General features: G+C 39.8%; 1 protein-coding gene across 7 annotated transcripts in view; it reads right to left on the minus strand.

Moving 5' to 3' along the window:
• LOC120747519 (transcription factor 4-like) overlaps nt 1-21,057 on the minus strand; it is a 241,178-nt gene extending 220,121 nt beyond the window's left edge. Inside the window, exons 1-4 of one of the 7 annotated variants that reach the window (XM_040053455.1) lie at nt 20,221-21,052; nt 20,025-20,116; nt 19,656-19,694; nt 15,196-15,268 (exon numbers count right to left, since the gene is read on the minus strand). In XM_040053455.1, coding sequence (XP_039909389.1) covers nt 15,196-15,268; nt 19,656-19,694; nt 20,025-20,096 — 184 coding nt within the window. In that variant the 5' untranslated portion in view covers nt 20,097-20,116; nt 20,221-21,052. Of the gene's footprint in view, nt 1-15,195; nt 15,269-19,655; nt 19,695-20,024 lie in introns of all 7 variants that reach the window. The other 6 variants (XM_040053458.1, XM_040053459.1, XM_040053456.1 and 3 more) reach the window with 6 other exon arrangements.
• Between the last annotated feature and the right edge of the window lie 1,076 nt (nt 21,058-22,133).

Below are 22,133 nucleotides of genomic sequence, written 5' to 3' on the forward strand. Positions count from 1 at the left end.
CCTTCAGCTGATTGGAGGAGAGGAAACGAGCAGATTGTGTGAATGAGCAGGAAAAGAAAAGACACCTGTGAATGTAACTAATAACTCAACAAAAAGGTGCAGCCACTTGATGTGCGAGGCAGAGGCTTAGCAGTGCACAGCAGTGCTTGAAGCTACATGCTAGCATGCTCATAGTGACAATGCTAAGGTTATGATCTGCAGGTACAAGTAGAATGCTGCCGTTCTATCTACTTTTTCAAACCACAAATGCCTTAATATCAACGTGTCAGAGCCAAAAATATGTTTTATATCATCAATACTGTGTGAAAAAAAAGGTGCAACGCTACTTTAAGCAATATAATGAGGTTAATCCACAGCTGGCATATGCTATTAAGCAACATAATATTTTATTCCAAAAAAACAATACGACACAATTTGTTCTGCATCCTCCAGCCCCCGGTCCTCATAGACCCCTCGTTTTAAGGGCATAATTTAATTTTCTGTGCCATGTTTGCATATTTGCTCTTTTTACAAAATATGAAAGCAATTAATAATCTGAACAAAATGATTGGTTCTGCCAGCACATGCTGTTTGATGTCACAAGTTCCTTTGTAACAAATGGAAATTGTCCTGGGGCACACAGTGCAGTTGTCCTTGTATCTAGTCTCCATCACACATATCAGTCATTGGTCATTTTTCCATTTTAACCTTTTTTATGCAAATAGACTACAGTACTGTCTGCTGTAAATTCTCTTTCCTCAAAAGCACTGACAAGCACTGAAAGCACTAACTTTGAGACGCAAGAAACATAGCATGGATAATATTTTGTTCAGTTAATAAAAAGATATGAATACCATGTAGCGATGATGGGACTTCTGTCATGATGTAGATATGATATACCTGGTGTCAACAAGTGTTATAAGTTCCCATTTCCTTATCTTGTTTGTTGGCCAAAATAATAATAAATACTTTATGAATCTTCTACTATATCAAACTATGGCCACTAACAATACAAACACTTCAAACAGAGGCTGTGCCTGAAACTGACACATTCCAGTGGTTCTTCTCTTTTGTCTTTTGCTATTTTATTTACTTTTCTTTGCTGTTGGCATCATAGATGCTAAAAGGTGAAACTTATAACCAGAGATGGGCAGTAACGCGTTACTGTAATCTGATTACTTTTTAAAGTAACAAGTAAAGTAAGGGATTACTATTGCAAAAAAGGTAATTAGATTACCGTTACTTTCCTGTAGGAACGCTGCGTTACTGCGTTACTAAAACCGTGATTTTTTGCGAGAATGTCTCATGACAATGACGTAAGCGAGTGCGACGTTCGTGACAACAGCTGTGTGCAGATCAACAACGGATAATATATCGAGTGCGGGAGAGAGTATGAGCGTGCAGCGTTTAAAGCGTGGAAGTACTGACCTTACTTTGAGTTTGATTCCATTAAAAGTGACAAAAACATTAGTGTCCGCTGTGCGTGGGAAGAAAACTTCTTTTTACAGCGACGTAATAGGAAATTCACAGAGAAACTTGTGGATTCTTCCACTGACCGCTGTGGCACACCTGCACCAGGGTAAACCTCCGCCTACCCTACTCCTGCTAAACAGGTGAAAATAGAGCAACAGGACTGCTGGTCTTTGACTTTATTTATTTTCTGCTGTGTTTTACTTGCATCTATTTAAAAGACTGAGTGTAAACACAAAAAATATTTTTTATTTTATGTGCTGGAATGTGCAGAAAATAGGTTTAATGTTAAACTAATTTCTTCCAGTCAGAGAATGGTGCATATAATTTAATTTTTACTTGATACATAAAGTTAAAAGATTAAAACTGATAAAACAAGTTAAAAAAAAAGAGACTTTTCCATTTGATTACATTTTGTATGATGGATTATGCAGAAAAAGTAGAATTGGGCTGAAAGATCTATCGCTTTATCACCTATTCAGGTTGTAAATCGAGTTTTTAAAAAGTAACTAAGTAACTAAGTAATTAATTACTTTTGAAAATAAGTAATTAGTAAAGTAATGGGAATACTTTTTTGGGGAGGTAATCAGTAATTAGTTACTTATTACTTTTTTCAAGTAACTTGACCAACACGCTTATAACAGCCATTTGTTATTGACTGTTAATATGTACCCTTGTTCCAGCTCTCTCTCCATACGTCTGATTTATCAATCACTTAGGCCTGGCAAGTGATTTCACAGTTACACCCACCCCTGGGTGTAACTGTGCTCATTGGCTAACGACTCGTCTATTGTAGCCAATGAGCCTGCCTCAGATAATCCTCCATTTTGAAATATAGTATGATAGGGATTTAGAAAATACACTTAGTGTTTTTATTCAGTATGGCCTGAAATGAGCGACTGCACCCATAAACTCATTAGGAAAGTGTTTATTGAGAGGTCAAATCAGAAACTGTTTTCCCCATAGACTTCTATAGGACTGGAAGTCTTTGTGCAACTATCACCTTCAATTGGCTTTAAACTAGAAAACGGGTTTACAGCACTTAAGCATTGGATTCATTTTTCTGACCTGGAAACCCCGTCCATGTTTTATACTGTCTATTGCAACCAAAATATCCCCTGCATGCCAAAAAGCATTTTCAACATCTATAATTGTCCAAGGGACATCTGAAAAACTATCAACAGGAACTTTTGCTTGTCCCCTGAGCCTAGAAAAGTGAGCCAATCGTGGCTTTATAGATGGGATTAAGAATGCTGATACCCTTTTTCTGCATCAGTGCCAGAGAAACTGGCAACATAAAATTGCCACAGAATGGAGATCAAATGGCTGCAGCTGTACAGACTGTAAAAACTCCTAACTTCTTCATTTCACTCCAAGCATTAACAGCTAATTACCAACACCTTGTCAACTGAAAATGACCTTGAAGGGATAGGCATGTCACTCGCTAATGGCAGTAAACTGCTACCATCAAAATATTGTCAAGCTGAGGAATATTGGCTCTTCAGTCCAATAATTGAATCAAGACATTAAACAGCTGAAACTAGATATTTGCTGATAAAATCTTTATTCATATTTGCCCTGTGAAAAGAAAAAGCGTGTTCACTTTGCTGTCTGTCTTCCAAACCACTCTCCACAGTTAATGACTGGTTTATACTTGAAGCATACAAATCAGACAGGTAACCAGCTGCAGGTGCACAACAGATGCTTCTAAAAACATTCACTTTTGATGCCAGCCAAAAGCTGATGAAGACCAGCAATTAAACACTGCCACTTTGTTGACCTTCAGTCTACTTATTACAAAGTGCTTAACAAAGTAACACAACACTGCTGGCGCACCCGTCCAAAACATCAGCGAAACTAAACTTACAGACCATTTACACATCTATGTCTGACATCCAGTTACAACAAGTCAAAGTCAGCTTTTGCAGCTGGACGTGCAATAATGATAAATGTGAAGACGGTCCCAACTTGCGATAATATTGTGACTGAAATATGTTTAAAGTGTATAAAAATGAAATTAGCTAGTACTGGTCAGTTGATCTGAAAATTAGTTATAAATGCAGAATGATAGAATACATTACACATGGAGAGGCCATGTGCTGAAGAAATACATGAAGTATTAGTTATTAGACAACCTACTGTACTGCCCATGCCATGGCTGACCAAAAGGAAGCTCTCTTACATGGGATTTAATGGTGTGAACGCCATATTATAAACCAAAGCAAGAGCTTTATTTAAGGACTCAGTCAGAAAGGCTTGGAGACCTGTTAGTGACCATCTGACAACAAGTCGCTACAGAAAAATGTGTATTCCCTGACTGGTCCCTGACTGAAATTGGTTACAAAGAGGTTGTTGCAACAGAAACCTCCTTACATTACCTTAGTTGCCATGGTCACCGTTAGCCAGCATGAAAGGTGAACAGATGCCATCAAGGTAAAGTTGTGCCTGACCACTGCAACAAACGCATTTCAAAAGTTTACTATGAAGAAAGATGGTCTCAGTTACCAGGTTGTTACCAGCAGAGATGGGCAGTAACGCATTACTTTTTTTGAGTTACTATTGCAAAAAAGGTAATTAGATTACTGTTACTTTCCCGTAAGCACGCTGCGTTACTGCGTTACTAAAACCGTAATTTTTTTGCGAAAATGTCTCATGACAGTGACGTAAGCGAGTGCGACATTCGTGGCAACAGCTGTGTGCAGATCAACAATGGATAATATAACGAGTGCGGGAGAGAGTATGAGCATGCAGCGTTTAAAGCGTGGAAGTCCTGACCTTATTTTGAGTTTGATTCCGTAAAAAGTGACAAAAACATTAGCGTCCGCTGCTCACTGCGTGGGAAGAAAACTTCTTTTTATAGCGAAAAAACCCTAAACGTCCGAGCAAGCACCAAATACTCTGCCGCTGGAATGTGAAATTCACAGAGAAACTGCCGGATTCTTCCACTGACCGCTGCGGCATGCCTGCACCAGGGCAAACCTCCGCCTGCCCCGCTCCTGCTTTACAGGTGAAAATAGAGCAACAGGACCGCTGAGTCTTTGATTTTATTTATTTTCTGCTGTGTTTCACTTGCATCTATTTGAAAGACTGAGTGTAAACACAAAAAATATTTTCTTTTATGTGCTGGAATGTGCAGAAAATAGGTTTAAATGTTGAACAAATTTCTTCCAGTCAGAGAATGGTGCATATAATTTAATGTTTGCTTAATGCATAAAGTTAAAAGATTAAAACTAATAAAACAAGTTTTAAAAAGAGACCTTTTTGTTTGATCACATTTTGTATGATGGATTATGCAGAAAAAGTAGAATTGGGCTGAAAGATCTATTGCTTTATTACCTATTTAGGGGATAAATCATGTTTTAAAAAGTAACTAAGTAACTAATTACTTTTTTCAAGTAACTTGACCAACACTGGTTACCAGGTGCACTTTTCACAGTTTTACTACTAAGCAACTAAGCTAGCAACTGCCAGCAACCTCCTGAAACCATTAATCAAACAGTTTGCTTAATAAACTCTGGGAAAGGAGGCAGGAGGTCCCTGACTGGTCTCTAGGCCTAAGTGATGGGGCTTTGGCAAAAAATCCACAGCAACCTCCAGCAACAACTCGCAAATGGTGAGGAAATATACATTTTTATCTCAGACCAGTGGTCGGCAAGCCTGCGTAACTGAAGCCTAAACCTTACAGGTGACTTTGGTGCTTAAACTGAACCAAACACCAAGCCCAGAAGAAAATGCTTTCCACACAAGTCTCACACACGAGTTTGCATTGTTCTTTTTTGAACTGGAAACACCACCGGATGGTAAGAACCAACGACCATTGCAAAACTAGTTCACAATGACAGAAACTGTTCCTACCTTGAAACAAAAATCTGATCGAAACACAGTCAAATAAACTCAAACTAAAGCTTTAGAATTCAGTTTAGCAAGAGAAAATTATTCTATTTTAACCAGAAGCACTGGATCAGTTCGCATCTGCATACATTTTCACTGACAATAACCAAAGCAAGCCTAAACAACAAGTTAGCTGCAACTCCTCACCTCTCAACTACCCAACAAAGTTAGCTTGAACTCACACAAAAAGTCTGGATTATCAGCTTATCTCACCAAGTCACCAGAAACAGAGGATCTGGGTCTCCTCTTTTAATCCATTTCTGCTGAAAGCAAAGCCCAAAACACAGAAACAAATTTAAAAAAATGTTAACTGGACCAAGCTCAGTGGCAACTGAGAAAAGCAAGACTACTCTAAACTTAAGATCTCAGCCCAGCCCCTAACCTTTCAGTGTCGTCTTCGGGGAAAACATATGGAGCTCCGACTCGGTAGCGAGCCGGCCCGTCGAAGCAAGCGGCATGTCAATCTCCTGAGCTTTGAGAAAAAGAAAAAACACACAAATCCATGCCGAGTACTTACAGGCGCTAACCTTGAAATCACTGCCATTATTAGCAGAGTCATTATTAGCATTAGAAAAGCAAATGGGGCTAATAATATTTGCCATTATGGCTAAAAACGCCTATTAATCCCTAATCCGCACCACAATTAAGAGCATGGTTGGGTGTTTTTGTGAGTCGTTCTGCATCGCCTTGCCGGGGAAATGAGACAATTTAACAGCCTCAGAGGCAGAGAGAAGGTGGGAGGGTGAGGTATTGAGCGACTGGCTCCTGCTCTCCATCTCTATTTTGAAAGCGACCAGCCGGGGTGTTTTTGAGTGACGGGCGTAACGGAGGCAGATTTGACTGAATAAAGACAAGAGGGTGGTGGTGGGGGCGTCACTCGCCGCGCTGAAGCGCGTTATCTGTCTCGGTACAAGTGCATCAAATCAAACGGGAGAGGGGATATTATTAAAGCAACCCCCTTTTTTCTCCGCTGTGAACTGTGACTTAATAAGCTATGCCAATTAGGAGAACAAAAATCAGGCATGCCATCGGGGCTGTATCTGCCCTTGCCCAAATTTCTCTGCTAATGCGTGAAGCTCGCTGGCAAAGGCGACAGAGCTGCTGCGTTTTTTTTCTTCTGTTTGTCTTTGGTTTTGACAGGAAAAGAAAGAAGACACTGGGGTGGAAGGTGGGACAAAAATAAAACGGGATAAAGCTTACTGATTTGGCGATCATTCAAAGAGATGATGTTTTTAAAGGAGGAACGCTGATGTTTTTCTCCCCCCCAACAAATCTAATGAAAAGAGAAACATCAACCAGCTATGGATTTGTTCTTCTCAAAAGTATTGTTTGTATATTTACATTGGAATATCTTATTTCTCGGTGCCATCTAGCTCAGGAGCTGTCCAAAATGTCATACAAACCCAACAGTAAGCCACACTGCGGTGGCTGTTTTTGGCTCATATTTAAGGAAGATTTGCTTTCAGCCTCAGACTGTTTCATTTGAATCATCTTTAGAACCATGAGCATGTGCAACTACATGAGTAAACATTGTTTAAAAACTACAGTACAGTCCTTTACATGTATGAACTCATGTGGAGGTTCTGATGTTGGCTTTGAGTGGCCTGGTCCACTCCAGGAAATCCAGGAAATAACAGCAACCTTTTAACCCATAACATTAGTGATGTCATGTATTCTGCTGGCACCACAGAAAGCAACACAGTTCTTCTCCACCCTCCTGGTGACCAGGCCGATGAGTCCTGCCTCTCTGAAGAGGTCAGAAAAGGTTTACAATAAACCCATTAAAAGAAAAGAAAAAAGACAGTTTGCTGGTTTTCTGATGAAGTCAAGCAACACAACCTGTGAGTATTCCTTAAATAAAAGCACACAGCAAGTGAAAGTAGCCCATTAATAATTAAAATACTGACGATGATGATGAAATGATAAAGGACAGGACACCAATCCCAGTCTTGGTTTGCGTCACTCTAGCACCAAACTTCAAAATGTGTCTTCTTTCTGTCTGTCTTATACTTCCTTGTTTCAGTTCTTTGCTAACCTTTACTATCTTTAATTTCTTCATATCCCTTCCCTTTCCCTTTTCCCATTGTTTCCTTTCACTGATTCATCAGTTCCCTCCTTCCTCGTGTTAGTCTTTTCTTAAACGCCTTTAGTAGTATCGTTCCTCTCTTATTCCTCACTCTTTTCCTTCTTGCTATAGTTATGCCTTCTTGTCCCTTTTCGTATTTTCTTTGACATTTACCATCTAATTTTGTTCTTTTTGTCCATCATTCACTCACCATTAAATTCTTACTTTTTTTAATCAGTTCTCCATTAACCCTTTATATTCCATTTCCTTTGTTTTTTGCTTCCTTTCAACTTTTCAACCTTTTTTGGTTCTTCCTTTCATGTTACGTCCCTCTAAAATTTCTCCCTCATTCTCTCCGTTTCATTGTTACCCCTTCCTCTCTTACTTCTCCATTAGCTCCGCTCCATCCCTTGTTTACTTTCCTTACTACACAATTTCTTTGAGTTTTTATGACTTATGTAACTTTTCATTTCTTATTTCATCTTAATTTGATTTTATTTCTGTGTCCAATTATTTAAAATTCCTCTTATTCTGTTCTTTCCTTCTTTTGTTTCTTCCTTACTTCCTTCTTTCCTTCCTCTGTCACCTTTGTTTCTTTCTGCTTCCAGGAAACACTTCCTTCATCTCTCAGTGCCAACTTTAAGACACATGACAGCAGGGTTGATGGTTTGCCCTCACACTGCCAAACCTCTCTTTCCTCCCACCCCCACCCTCCATGGTCCCAACTACACACATAAACACCTGCCCACACATATTTGCTTGTTCAGACAGACAATTCAAAAATCAATGCCTCAAATCTCTTACACTCATTTTTTTTCCAATGCTCAACCTTCGTTTTGCTGAGGACACACACATTTACACGCTCTCGCTCGCTCACACACACACACACACATCTCGGTCGCCTTCCAACACCACTGACAGGGAGACAAACAGCGGATCTGAGAGGTTACAACGGCTTTTTTTTTTAAAGAAAAAAAAAAAAAAGAGGAAAACACCAAAACCAGCCAAGACCTGAAATAGACGAGTGGTGGCAGCGGCGGTGGTTTTGACAGGCAGAGTGAAGCCGCTCACTGAACGGCTTCATCCAGGAGGAGATTAGAAACACACACACACACCGAGTTTGAAGTGTGCATTATCTTTCCAGGGATGATCCCAAAATAAACAACAACAACAACGGCGAAATCTCTCAATAATTAAAACGCCTAATCCACTTCCTGGTTGGTGATGACCGTGGGCTGAGCATGTCAGCCGAGACTGTGCGGTGTTCATGTTTAGATGCTTTTGTGTTTTAAGGTGAATTTATGGGCAGAAATACAAGGGCTTACACGGAGAGGTACATTCACAGCTTTGTGTGAAGGCTGTCATTTCAGAGTTCAATCTCTACATAAAGACATGGTTGGGAAAATGTCACTCCTTATCCTCAAAAGCATCAGATAAACCAAATCCTACAAAATATTTTTAGCCCTCTGCCTCGTCTCACTGAGACGTTATTTTTATATTCAACACCTCAGTGTTTTCTGCTTTTATCCAGGCTCTTCTTACATCCAAACTTTCCTTCACCACCTATTTCCTACAGGACTTGGAAACGGGCTACTTTCTTTAGTTAGGATATATAGGAATTTAAACACAAAGACATGTGTTAGTGGAAATGTGAATTACTGTGGAGCAGTGCCCACAGCACCAAAGATCAAAAACTGTACTGAAAGCAGGTACTGCTCGGTGATCAGTGGTCCATTTAATTCTCAAACTAAAGTAAAATTTCACATCAGGGTACAATTAAACGATGCCCTAAAAAGGCTTGGAAGAGATCCTTTTCATATGTCTTTTCTAAGTAAGTGAGTGCAAATCAGCTTGCTAACTAACAGCAGGTTGAATGTAGCAACATTCACCTTGCTGAGTCTTGTCCTGACAGAGGTTTCTTCCTGTTAAAAGGGAGTTATTCCTTTCCACTGTTGCCCAACTGCTTGCTCATAGACGGTTGTCTGACTGTTGGGATTTTCTCTATATTACTGTAGAGTCTTTTTTTTTAACAAGGATGCCGACACTTGGCATCTGCTAATCTGCTAATATACAGGTCAATCGCATGTGCCACCATCCTAAGATAACAGCCAAGCTAACATTAAATCAGCTCAAGTGAAAAAACAACCAATACTGGGCACACTTAGCTCAACAAAACATCATCTCAATTCAACGTAACCTTTGAAAAGAACAAAATCCGTCACCTAGGGCGATCGTGGCTCAAGAGTTGGGAGTTCGCCTTGTAATCGGAAGGTTGCCGGTTCGAGCCCCGGCTCGGACAGTCTCGGTCGTTGTGTCCTTGGACAAGACACTTCACCCGTTGCCTACTGGTTGGTTGTCAGTGGGCTCGGTGGCGCCAGTGTCCGGCAGCCTCGCCTCTGTCAGTGCGCCCCAGGGTGGCTGTGGCTACAATGTAGCCTGCCATCACCAGTGTTTGAATGGGTGGATGACTGGATGTGTAAAGCGCTTTGGGGTCCTTAGGGACTAGTAAAGCGCTATACAAATACAAGCCATTTTACCATTTACCTACTTTTCATGCAAATACCTGTGTCCTTACAATATTATGGAAAATCAGTGCTTTTATTACATGTTCTTTACACTGGAACCTATGCAGCACGTTTTTTTAGAGTACCAAGAGTCTACAGAGAAATTTATAAGCAGCAGAAAGGTTTGCATTAACTTGTAATGCTTTGTCAAAAGGTGATAAATGTTACTGGGTTATTATGCTCAGCATATTGAAAATGTTTAAACTATTGTGAGCTAAGTTATGCGAGACTATTGCATCATTTGGTCTATGAGGGTACCCATAGAGCAGGATATAATAAGGTTTTAAGATGATGTTGTATCCATTCATTTATATATGCACAAATGTTTTCTTGATTGACATTTCTAAACTTATCAGGATCATTCAGTAGTATGGCTACCAAAGCTCTGAGTCATACTACTGGCCTTTTAAGTCATGTTTTTCCCGATTTTCAGAAAACGTGACCTGACCCCTGACTGCGAGGTGGAGATCACTGAGATTTGAACTCATCTGAGATTCTTAGTAGATGCACCTACGGCACCAATTTGACATTGATGCATTCACAAACTTAGGTGTCCACGTCCCCTGACCTTTGACCCAGCAGGGTGACAACAATGTCCCATCAATCTTTTACGGCGGAGAAGTAAAGAAACTGATTGAAAATTAGCTAATAGAAATCTTAATTTCCTAAAGTCTAACTTTAGGTAGGCCTACTTACTGGCTGTGTGAAGAAACACAAAGTTCTCTTTTTATGAAACATCAAGAATTTGTACGATCAAAGTTTGAAATCATCATTTATGTGACATTAACTGGAAGAGTATAAACAGCTTAAGGTATGCATTTACAAACAGAAGTAAAAACTTTACAGGACTGAGCATGAACACAAAATTTCAAATGTATGAAAGCGCATCATTCAAAGCAGAGTAACTCCTGTCAGTCTACAGTGAATGGACCCCATTCCATGTCAGCACGTCCCAGCCTATGGCCTCAACCCAGCCTTTGGAAACCGCTCCTCTCATGGTTGTGTAGGTCTATAGAGTTCTAATTAGCTGCATTCACAAACAGCACCAGGCTCATCAAAATGCCGAGGCCTGCAGAAAGCCACAGCAGGGGTGAGCAGAGCGCGCGTGCACGTGTGTGTACACGAGGATATTTAGATGTGTGTGTATGGGAAACACAGTGTGATTTATATAGTAGGGTAAGAGTACGCGCGTGTGACTCCACGGTGTGTTCCTGTATCAAAAGAAAAAGAAAAAAAACAACAACAATCCTAACATGAAGATACACTTTGAGGCAGCAAACCTAAGGCCTAAAAAACGCTACAAATTCAGCAAAACTGAGACTTTTTTTTTCTTTTGCCAAAAATCGTAACATTTGTCGTCCTCCCTCGCATTTGTATGCACGGCACAGGAGCAAACAACATCACCGAAACCGTGGAGCACAAACAACAACAACCACACAACGAAGCAGTAAACAAAGAAGATGCCTCGCCATCTCTCTGTATTCCAGCCAACTAACAAAATGGCTTCCGAACGCCGTTTAGAGGCAAATAACAGGAGCGGGAGCAACAGAAAGGACCCGGCTGTTTTCTGTGAAGACCTTCCAGAAAAGACTTTAAACAGAAAGTATCCTACTGGTATGGTGGCTGAAGGCTGCTTAATAAACACTGCAGATGCTGCCGAACATACACCAGACATACCGCAATGCAATCCTGTGAAACACATGAGGAAAATGCACCCAAACGCACAATGTGATCTCAAAGCAAAGAACGATGCATCCAACCACAGAGGTGGCAAAAGGTGGAGAGCGTGTGCTTATTAACATGAATGCACCTCACTGAGTAATGCAAATTTGTTTTACGTACCCATTGCAAATGTTATCAACATACAGTATAAGATGCACAGGACAGCATCTGCCTTCTTTTTTCATCCTTTCACTTCATTGGCTGAACCAGAACAGAAGCATAGCAGGCACTTCCAAGGATACTATTACAGTTAATTACAGCACCTCAGTAACATTATTTTTCATGAAGATAACTGATAAAATCATGGAGCAAATATGTTTTTACATATATGCATATCAGCTGATGTGATCAAAAGTCTCAACCAGTCCAAAGGCTGAAGCTGTTTCAAAACTGCTAAACAAAAAAAGAGCAGAAGAGTAATGCTGAAGAAGATGTCTGGTAACAAAAATAATAGCTTTGCTAATTTAACAGGGTAATGGCTAACCACAAAGGAGCAGAAATGAATGGATGAATCATTTTCATGGAAAACAGCTACAGTACAAGTTTATTGCCCTAATCTGCTTTCAGTCTTGGATCTGGTCAGAATGGATCTTAGATATCCCCAGGAGGCAATTTCAATAAGTGGATTTCAGCCCTTTCTGAATGTATCTTGGATACATTAAGACCACCCGTCCATCTATCTATCTATCTATCTATCTATTTTTCTACTTTTCATCAACAGAAGGAGCTGCACAAGAGGGCAACAGTCCACGCAAAGATAGCCAGACCTCCTTTGGACCTGATCACCTCCTCCTCTTCTGGTGGTACACCAAGGTATTCCTGCGACAGATCAGGCCCACGGTCTCCTCATGGTTGGACGTACCTGAAACATCTCACCTAGGAGCCCAGGAGGCATCCTGCTCAGATGTCCATATCTCTAAGGGTCATCCCAGACACACATTGAAAAAAGCTCACTTTTCATACAATGGGTGGAGTACCAATGTAGATTGCCAGTAAATCAAGAACTTTGACTTCATGCTCAGCTCAGAAAGGATTCAATCCAATAATCTCCAGCTCCATTCTTCCCATACATATGAAAAAACAAACAAACAAACAAGCAATCCTGAATACAAAAAAGAAAAAAGAAAACAGATATAATAAGAACCAAGTGACAAATTCAATCAATGAGTGAAAACTGACATGCCGCTGAACAAGTATCAGCTAATGATGACTATGATGTCACTGTGTTTACATTCTCTGGACTATACTTACACTGTAATCTCTAACTTAAAACGCTAAGCTGGCTAACTGTGGCCATGCCCCCCAAAAGACACAACCTACAGCTAACACAATGTGAGAAGTCATATGTAACAGTGGTAAAACTGGCAAACTGGGACAGAATACACAATATTTTGCTTTTTCAATTTTCTCTTTTAATTCTGCACCTCACTAAAGTCAAGTTGACAGTTGAGCAAGTCCAGAGTTATTAGCATGGGAACATTTAAAAGAATATACTAAATTAAAGTAGGCCATGTTGGTCCAGCAGTTTTACTGTTGTCTTCTTTTAGTAATTCTGAGCTCTAAGATGCATGGCATATGCTGCTTTGAAGCATCTAATAAACCTTTGTGGAAGGACTGAGACTGATTATTGTTCCAAATAAATGAGTCTCTGCGTGGAGGTTGATATTCCTGACTGCCTGTCATCAGCGGATCACCATAAATCTAAGAGACTGAATTAACTTTAGGATGACAGAATAGTATTACTACTTAATCAAAACTTTAGCACTACTTTAACATAAATCAACTGCTAACTTAACGGTTCGGTTAACACATTTTTTTGCATAATTTAATTTCGCCAGTTTTCTGGTTTAACTCCTTGAAAATTCAACTCTGTGATAAGTGCAATAGCTGAGCAGTGCTACAAGGTGATGCTTCTTTCATTTTTTTTTTTTTTTTTTTTTGGGTCGGGGAATAGTGGAGAGGTTTACACGGAAACTAATGGAAAGTCTTATCATGAACAGCTAGAAAATGTAGCTGTGGTGACCTGGCATTTTATGGCTGATGTTCAGTACAGGTAAATGTGTGGAAGTGTGCCAGTGTGGAAGTCCACATTCCCTAGGTCAGCATGGTGTTACTAGCACCATACAAGTTGCAGGTTGTGCAACTGATCATTTAATAAACATGTGTTATCACCTCATGCTTTTTCATGTAGTGGCTAAAAGGTATCCATCGATCAGTTTGAAACAAAAAAGTAATGGGTGGTTTGTATTTACTTCTCTGAGCGTATATATGCAGGGGGTTAGGGATGATGCACAGCAGACACATCACTGAGGATATATTGGCAGTCGCCCATTACTGAACTGACGCTGGCTGAGTGAAAAACTTTTAAATAACACCCAACCCTCTGAAGTACTTCCTACTAAGAATATAACTGCCTGGCTGGATGAATGAATCAATAACATGACATACCTAAAGACTCACTGACTCACTCTCTGACCAGTTTACAACCTCGCTGATGCACTCAGTGAATGTGTGCCATATTTAATCACTGACCTGCTGAATGAATGAAACACAGACTCCTTAACAAAACTGAATAAATGGTTGATTGAATGAATTAAAACACTTTATCAGACTGAACTGAGGGTAAAAGCCAGACACAACATTATGAATCAGCATTATCAATATCCACATTTTCAAGTTGGAGCCACCACATTCCACCGCTGACGAAGCCAAACCGTGCCTGTTTGACACAAACACTACCAGCGCATAGCAAAACAAAGCAAACTGATCTCCACAGCACAGGAAGGAAAGAACGACTGCGGCAAATCAGAAAAACAGGAAGTGTCCTTCAGGAATGAACCTGAGCAGCTGAAACACAGATGGGACCCCCCTCCCAAAAAAGTCAGAAAAATTACATCACCGTTTATCCAAGATTAGCATTCATATACTTATATAATGTGAAATAAAGCGGGAATAAAAATAAAATTCAATATTGTGAGTTAACTCGAGAATTATCTACTTGTTAAAAACAACAATGTCCCCAGATTCAAGAAACTGGGTGATTTGTTTTTTGTTGTTTAAATAAAATACATAATACGGAGACCATTTTTCTACAAACAATGTAGGAAAGTATTATGAGACAGATTTAAGCATATTCAAAGTCATATAATCAAACCAAGCAATGTTATTGTTTGTACACAATACGAGTAATGTAAAAATATAAACAGTATGAGTAAGCTGTGTTCTTAAATCGTCAAGCCAAATCTCATTTGGCTTTCAAGTCCGCTTGAAATATAAAGTAACCCACAATGCAACACAGCATAAAAACCAAAAACTGCAAATCCACGTATTGAACACTGTCACCCACATTAGAAAATTCAAACAGCAAACAAAGCAGCAGTGAGCAGGTGTAAGAGGAAGGAGAGGAGGAGGCTGAGGAAAAGAGCAGAAGAAGAAGGAGAAAAAGAAGAAAAAGAAGATGATGAAGTGAGGGAGGAAAAAAAAAAAAAGAGAAAGCTGACGTACTTGAGCCGGAGAAATGTCCGCTCCCCAGGGAGGTTGGCCCGTTCTTTCCACTGCTAACAGGAGGGGAAAACATCTACAAGACAAACAGAGTGCACATTACCTCCGAGAGCACTGACACTGCACACAGCAAGACACATCTCTACAGAAACGTCAATGCAGCTACATGTGAAAAGCTTCATTCCAAAACGCCAATCCAACATTTGGCTGAGAGCTGTCAGCCCCTCATCTCATTATGGTCTTATTAGGAAATGTCATAAATTTAATGGTAACATGTACTCCCCCCCCCCTTTTTTTTTCTCCATAGGGTATACTGTCTGTTTTTTAAATGCATGATGTCTTGTTTTGGAAGGAATCTTTGTGTGGATGTTACCAAGGAAAGTGTCCAACGTGACTAGGGCTGGGTATTGGTTGATTTAATACTAATAAGATACATCTGTTCAAGTGCCAAACACTTGACTTTGAGAAATGCCCCATTTGTTTTTCAAGAAGCCAAAGTTGTCACAGAAGTTCTCATTGCTATACAAGAACTTCAGGAACTCTGTAAGGAAAATTAAACCAATGTATACATCTCTCCAAGAATTTTATGCCGTTTGTTTTGTTTTATAGGGAAAAAAAAAGATGCAGTTTTGCAAAACAATTTTGTAACTAATTGGTATGTCCAGGGTCATATCCCAGGAGAGGTCAAGGAAGTTAAATGTCAAGATCCAAAACAATGCCAAGAAGTTTATAGTCAAGTCCCAAGTGAAGACAAACAAGTCCCAGGTCACGCATGTGCACATATGGGCAACAACACCCATATCAAGACTAACATGTACAAGTCAAATCCTACATCAAGACTGGCAGGTAAATCCAGGGTCATGTTTAAATCCAACAAAGGTCAAGGGTAAAGCTCCAGTAAGTCAAAAGACCCAAATCGATGCAATCATAGTCATGTCCCAAGTAAAGACAAACAAGGTCTAAGTCCTGTCCATGAGAAGATAAGCAAGTCCAGGGCAAGTGCACTCGAACAAATGAAAAATCATATCCCAAATCAAGAGCAATATGTTATGAATTATTTTGTGAAACGGTCGAGTCCTTCATCAAAATGTGCAAGTTCCAGGGGTCAAAGGTCACGTTCCAAAAAGTTAAAAGCCAAGTCCCAATGCAAGGTCAAAAGATCCCAGAGTTAAGATGAGTAAGGGTCAAGTCCTGCAGAGAAGATATTTCACATCATAACAAACATGTCAACAGTCCAATGTTGAGACAGGCAAGTCCCTAATCATGAGAAGATGACGTAAGTCCAACAAGTGAAAACTCAAATCCCAAATCCAGTCCTTCATCAAAACATGAAAGTTCCAAGTCATGGGAAGAGGGGAGTCCAGAAGTCAGTATCTTAAATCAAAGTTCCCACTCCAAGTCCAGATCAAGTCCCTAACGTTCAAGTCCTTTAGAGAGTAACATTTTTAAATATATAGAAATTTAGAGAACCAATGCAAGTGTAAATTTTAGAAGAAAATTGAACTCAAAGTAATCCTGTCTTTATGCACTTTATATAAGAAAAAAAAAATTATTTGCAGTCAACCTCAGGAGAGGTACATGAAAATGTAATGTTCTTAGGTACCGTGCTGATTGAATTTGATTGGCTGCTGTAAAATAATTAAATAATTCAAAATAAAATCATCTACAGAATGATGTCATGTCCTAATTTAAAAAGGGAATCAAAGGCACTGATATTAAAAGTAAAATTCAATGTACAAGTTTTTATTTTGGAGTTTTAGTCAAGAAATCAGATTCCTGACTTTGGTCAGCACCTCTTGATGCAAGGTTTTGGCCCTTCTCCGTTTTCCACTTGATGCTATGGACACATTTAGGTCTGTACTCAATCCTAATCAGAGAATCCCAGCTCAGAGCTAAACACTGAAATGAAGACTTGGTGTTCCAAAACACTGTGGGATTATTTTTGTGAAGCGGAGAGAAATCAAATTCCTCTTTCAGCATCTGTGAAAAATAAACAGGACCACTTATATCGCCTGCTCACCTTGGTGAAAAATATGTTTTCATTCTAAAGTGTCACTTTTGCCAAATGTTGGATGGCTTATTTTGGAATGAAACACTTCATATCTACTTCATATCTGACTTAAACATATGAGATAATCATCAGAACTAGTCACCATCTGCTCTACACATCTACAGGAAAATCAAGCCCACGTTAAGACAGACTGAAGCTGAATACTGATTCCTGCCGTGCTTCGAGATGAGCTACTGTAAAGCTTTACAACAGAACACTTCACGCTATCAAAGTGAGACATCTGACCCTCACAGATAACCCCTCTGGATGAACATCAGGCCCGTGTGTTGGCATGGCTGACCGCAAACACACTCCGAGCTTCACACTTACAGACGGTACAAGATTGTACTAAGTCAAGGCGTTCGAGAGGCTTTTGGTTTTATTTCAGATCAACCAGAATTCTGATAAATTAAACCCTGACCCAAAGCAGCGAACACTTGATCCATCACTGTTCTTAATGCTGCTTGCTGGGCCTGGAAGTGCGTCTGCCGAACAAGGAGGTTGCTTGCTTGTGTATTCAATCTCTCTCACAGCTGCGACAAATAAAGAGGGAAAACAAGCGTTGGGGAGATAAACGATCTAACTCGGACTATTAGCGGGTCTATCGATATCCCAGTCTAACTGCTTTGAGCTGCTGGTGTCAGCTTGTGGGCGTGTAAGGACAGATGATTGAATAAATTAATGTTCAGTCTGCGTTTATAATGAGCGGAGACACATTTTAGCTGCTGCTGCCCTCCTTTGTTTGAATTTTTTTTTCAAATTAAGACGGGCTGATTGACATATCTTAAAAACCTGTTCAGTTTTTAAACCAGGGAAAATGCCTTTAATATTAATGCATTATCTCTTAAGGACAATAATTATTTTTTCTACTTTTGTGCATAATTTAACTTCTGATTGAACTTTTCGGCATTTTGCACCTATGATATAATATCTAAACAACCTTTTATACCATTTATAATATAACCCGGCTTACTAGATATAATAGCACTATGAAGAATATTTGTATCACAGCAGCATCTCCTTGCCATTGGAATTATAAATCAATTTACTGAGTCTATTTTATTTTATTTTATTTAATCAAATATATCATATTTAAAATATTCAGTTAACCATTGTACAGGATTAAAATTTGTAAAATAATTTGAGCCTTTTATTTTGCTTCTTTTTAAATATATGCCACTATTCCCAAAGTAATTGAATATGTTGTGTGTGCCACTAAATTGGAAATTAGTCGTGATTTCCGTCGACTTTGGGCACTTCTTATCCTTCTACATGGACTTTAACGATAGTTCTGCCGTAAACATGGTAAATAGAGACCTACTTAGCTAAGAAAGTGTGTGTTCTATAATTACAATTTTTCTATAGACATATTCTGATGTGTGTATGAAGTTATTAAATCTAAAAAAAATGCAACAGGGTTAACTTGTATGAGTTGATGCACAAGTTCTTATCAACATGTTGCACTCAAATAATAAAAAAGGGTAGTGCATTACAAGACACTAATGTGTAGGTTGCATGGCTCTAACAACAGATTTTCTAGCAGGCCTCAGCTGTGCATTCAATCAGTCATGAGGCACACTATCTTCTCTTTGGCATTTAATTCCTGCAAAAATGTATATTTTATGATATATTTCTCATCAAAAATTATTTGTAGCACACTCCTGTTAAGTCACTTGCATGCACAGGCCATGGCTGTGATATTATGCTTTTACAGTATTAAAATTAATATAATAACTCACAACATTGCAGGTAAATTCTATTTGCATGTCATGCAGCATCACTGCACCCATGTCCCTAATACTATTATGATATTTTGATACCATTATGTTCATGCTGCTTCTCAACGTTTCATAACCAGATTAATGTAAGTCAGTTTTTTTCCCCTCTCATCATTTAGGGGTGTTTCTGATTTTTTTTTCCCCCTCTTCCTCCTCCTCTTCAGACCAAAGTTGCTCCCAGAGGAGGAGAGGCGCAGAGAAAACATGGGCGAGAGCGGGGACTCTATTTCCTGTCCGTCAAGTTCACCACTCAGGCTGTTCTCTTTAAAAACACACGCACACTTTCAAACCCAATCGCGGGTTTGGACATTTAACAGCAATGCTGCAGGAATATTTACACTGCGGGGACAAAGTATGACACATTTCCCTCTCCTCGGCTGGCTGTCTAGCTGTCTGTCATGCAGGTTCATGATTCAACATCGAGCCTTTTTCTTTTTCTTTTTTTTTTTTATTTGCATGAAATATTCTGTACGAAACGGTGCAGAGTGCATGGAGCAGCCTAGAAAGTCACATAGAAAAAAGGAAAAGCATTTACTAAATCCTATCATGGGTAGAAAGATAAAAAATAATAACAACAACAACAATAATCAGGCTACACATGAAGGAAAAAAATGACTTAAAATGAGATATACTACCATGGATGTTGGGAACATTTTCAAATCGCTGTTTCGCATCTATAAGACAACAAAATTACTAATGCAGCATCACAATTCTCTGCACACACAAGCAAAAAAATTAAACAACACAAAACCAACAATATGCACTGACTTTCTGCAAGTTACTCTACATAAACACACAACTTTTTGTGCAAATAGTTAAAAGACTGAGTGAAGGCTAAAATATGCAGGCTGGGCTATGTGCCGTGCAACTCATACATTAAAAATGTAAACAGTGGTGGATGTAAAGCCTACAGAACGCCTTTATTCTCCTCTACGGCTTGCTCTCACATGATACCTGTCATTTTATTCATATTAGCGATAAGAGGAGAAGGTGGATTTCCTTACCGCGCTGAAATCCAGTAAGTCACTCAGTTCCTTGTCTGTTCCCAAAGCTGCCATCCGCTGTTGATGATGCATTTTAGCAAAATCGCACGGACCTAAAACATGGAAACAAATGGAGAGACAGATAGATAGAAGAGGATGGGTAGACAGATTGATAGATGGAGAGATAGAAAGGACGGAGAGAAGAGAGGAGGAAGACCTCGGCTTTTTTGCGCACCGCTCCGCTCCCGGATCGCTTTTCCTCCACAGCGAAATAAATCCAGTAAAACAACCTCAAAGCCTCGATCGCAAATCTAGTTTTCTTTCATCCTCGGAGTAAGGGTTCAGTCCCGGGTTCCTGGTTTTGGCAGCAGGAAATAAATCGCAAGAAGAAGAAAAAAAAACTGACAGGAAATAAAAGAAGGGGGGCGACAGAACGGGAGTCTTTTCGCGTGTGTTTCAGTGTGTTTCCCCTGCCAAACAAGTCCGACCTCCCCGCGCTAACACGCAGTTTGTCCGCCGCGGCTGACTGTCAGGCTCGCATACGATATAAATAAATAACACTTTGTGTCTCAGGAAGGAAGAATATCACCTCCGAAATGTGTAGTGTTTGTTCTGCGTGTGTGTGTTTGTGTGTGTGTGTCTGTGCGTTTGTTTTGCGTCAGCGGAAGAGTCCAGGCAGGCTGAGCGCTCCTCCTGACCGGGCTGATGGTGCCCTCCGCTCGGCTGCCGGTGCTGAAGATCCCCCGGTAAGCAGGACGGATCCCATGTGCGTCTGGCACAGCTTCGGCGCGATAAATGTGATCGTGCGGCCACCTAGCTTACAGTCTCGTTTAACACCACTGAGCCGAGCGCCGAGCTGCTGCTGCCGCCGCTGCTTCAGGAGAGAGCGGAAAATCCACAGGAAAATAAATAAATCTCCAAGAAAAATCGGGTTTGTTTCGCTGATTGATTGGCGCGGTGATTGGCTAGTTTGATTTGGATTAATTGGGCTAATTGAGGAAGGAAAAGGTTATTCCTTCTTGCCCCCTCCGGAGTTTGCTAACTCTTTCGTGCTTGAATCCAGTCAAATACAACTTTTAAAAAATATAAATCTTTTAAATATGTTGTGTATTATTTAATAATAATATAGATTTATTCTTTGTTTTTTTACAACTCATTGTATAATCACTTTTAGTGCATCTCAGTCTATGCTCATGTCCCTCCATGAATGTATGAATCTTGATGTTCTGCGTGTCTTTTCATTAGAGTTTGCAATGAAACAAGTGCAGTGTTTGACCTGTACGGTAACCCCCCTATGGGTCACCACTTAAAACTACAAGAGTACCAAAACTCTCTACTCTGGAAATACTTTGTAATTCTCTCTCTCTCTCTCTCTCTCTCTCTCTCTCTCTCTCTCTCCCTCTCTCTTTGTGCAGCCCACAGCCTGCAGGTATAAAATGACTGGCCTATTTCTGCAAATTACACCCTGCATGTGCGGGTTGCTCTTACAGAGAAAATGCCAGGAAAACACACACACACACACACACACACACACACACAGGTGCGGGAACAACATAAAGGCTTATTTGTTGCCCTTGCTGTTTGCCTTTTGCCAGCCCTCTACTCTCAGACAAACTAAAAGTCACTTTATATAAAATAAGAGAAAAAAAAGAGTCACCCATTCATATGTTAAAAAAGGGTGTTGATAGGTCAAGTTGGAGATGAAGTGGACAGTAAACACACCACAGTTTTCTTAATCCACTTTTTAAAAGTTGGCAGACATACTGGATTCTCTTTCCAGCTTTACTTTGTGTTCTTTTGTAAAGCACTGAGGAAATTACACCATAGGGTCCTCTATTAAAAGCTAATACTATGATCCTGTTTGCAGAAAGGGCCCTGCATTAAAACGTCTTTTTTAGGTGTCGAGCAACAAGCGAGAGCCTGCTTGGCCAACCTCCACCTGTTCTGTGACCCTCAGAAAACACATCACAAGTGGGACTGAGAATTATATGATCACGTGTGTTCATAACCTTTATGTCTTTTTTACATAACATTCTCCTCAAATGTCTATTGCAACAAGTTTTCCCAACTGTAATCAATGCTCCTCTCTGTGCCACCAACTAAAAGACTGATTCATAATAAGCTTTTAGT

The sequence above is a fragment of the Simochromis diagramma genome, unplaced genomic scaffold (assembly GCF_900408965.1).
Source record: "Simochromis diagramma unplaced genomic scaffold, fSimDia1.1 OVJJ01000596.1, whole genome shotgun sequence".
NCBI classification, from domain to species: domain Eukaryota; kingdom Metazoa; phylum Chordata; class Actinopteri; order Cichliformes; family Cichlidae; genus Simochromis; species Simochromis diagramma.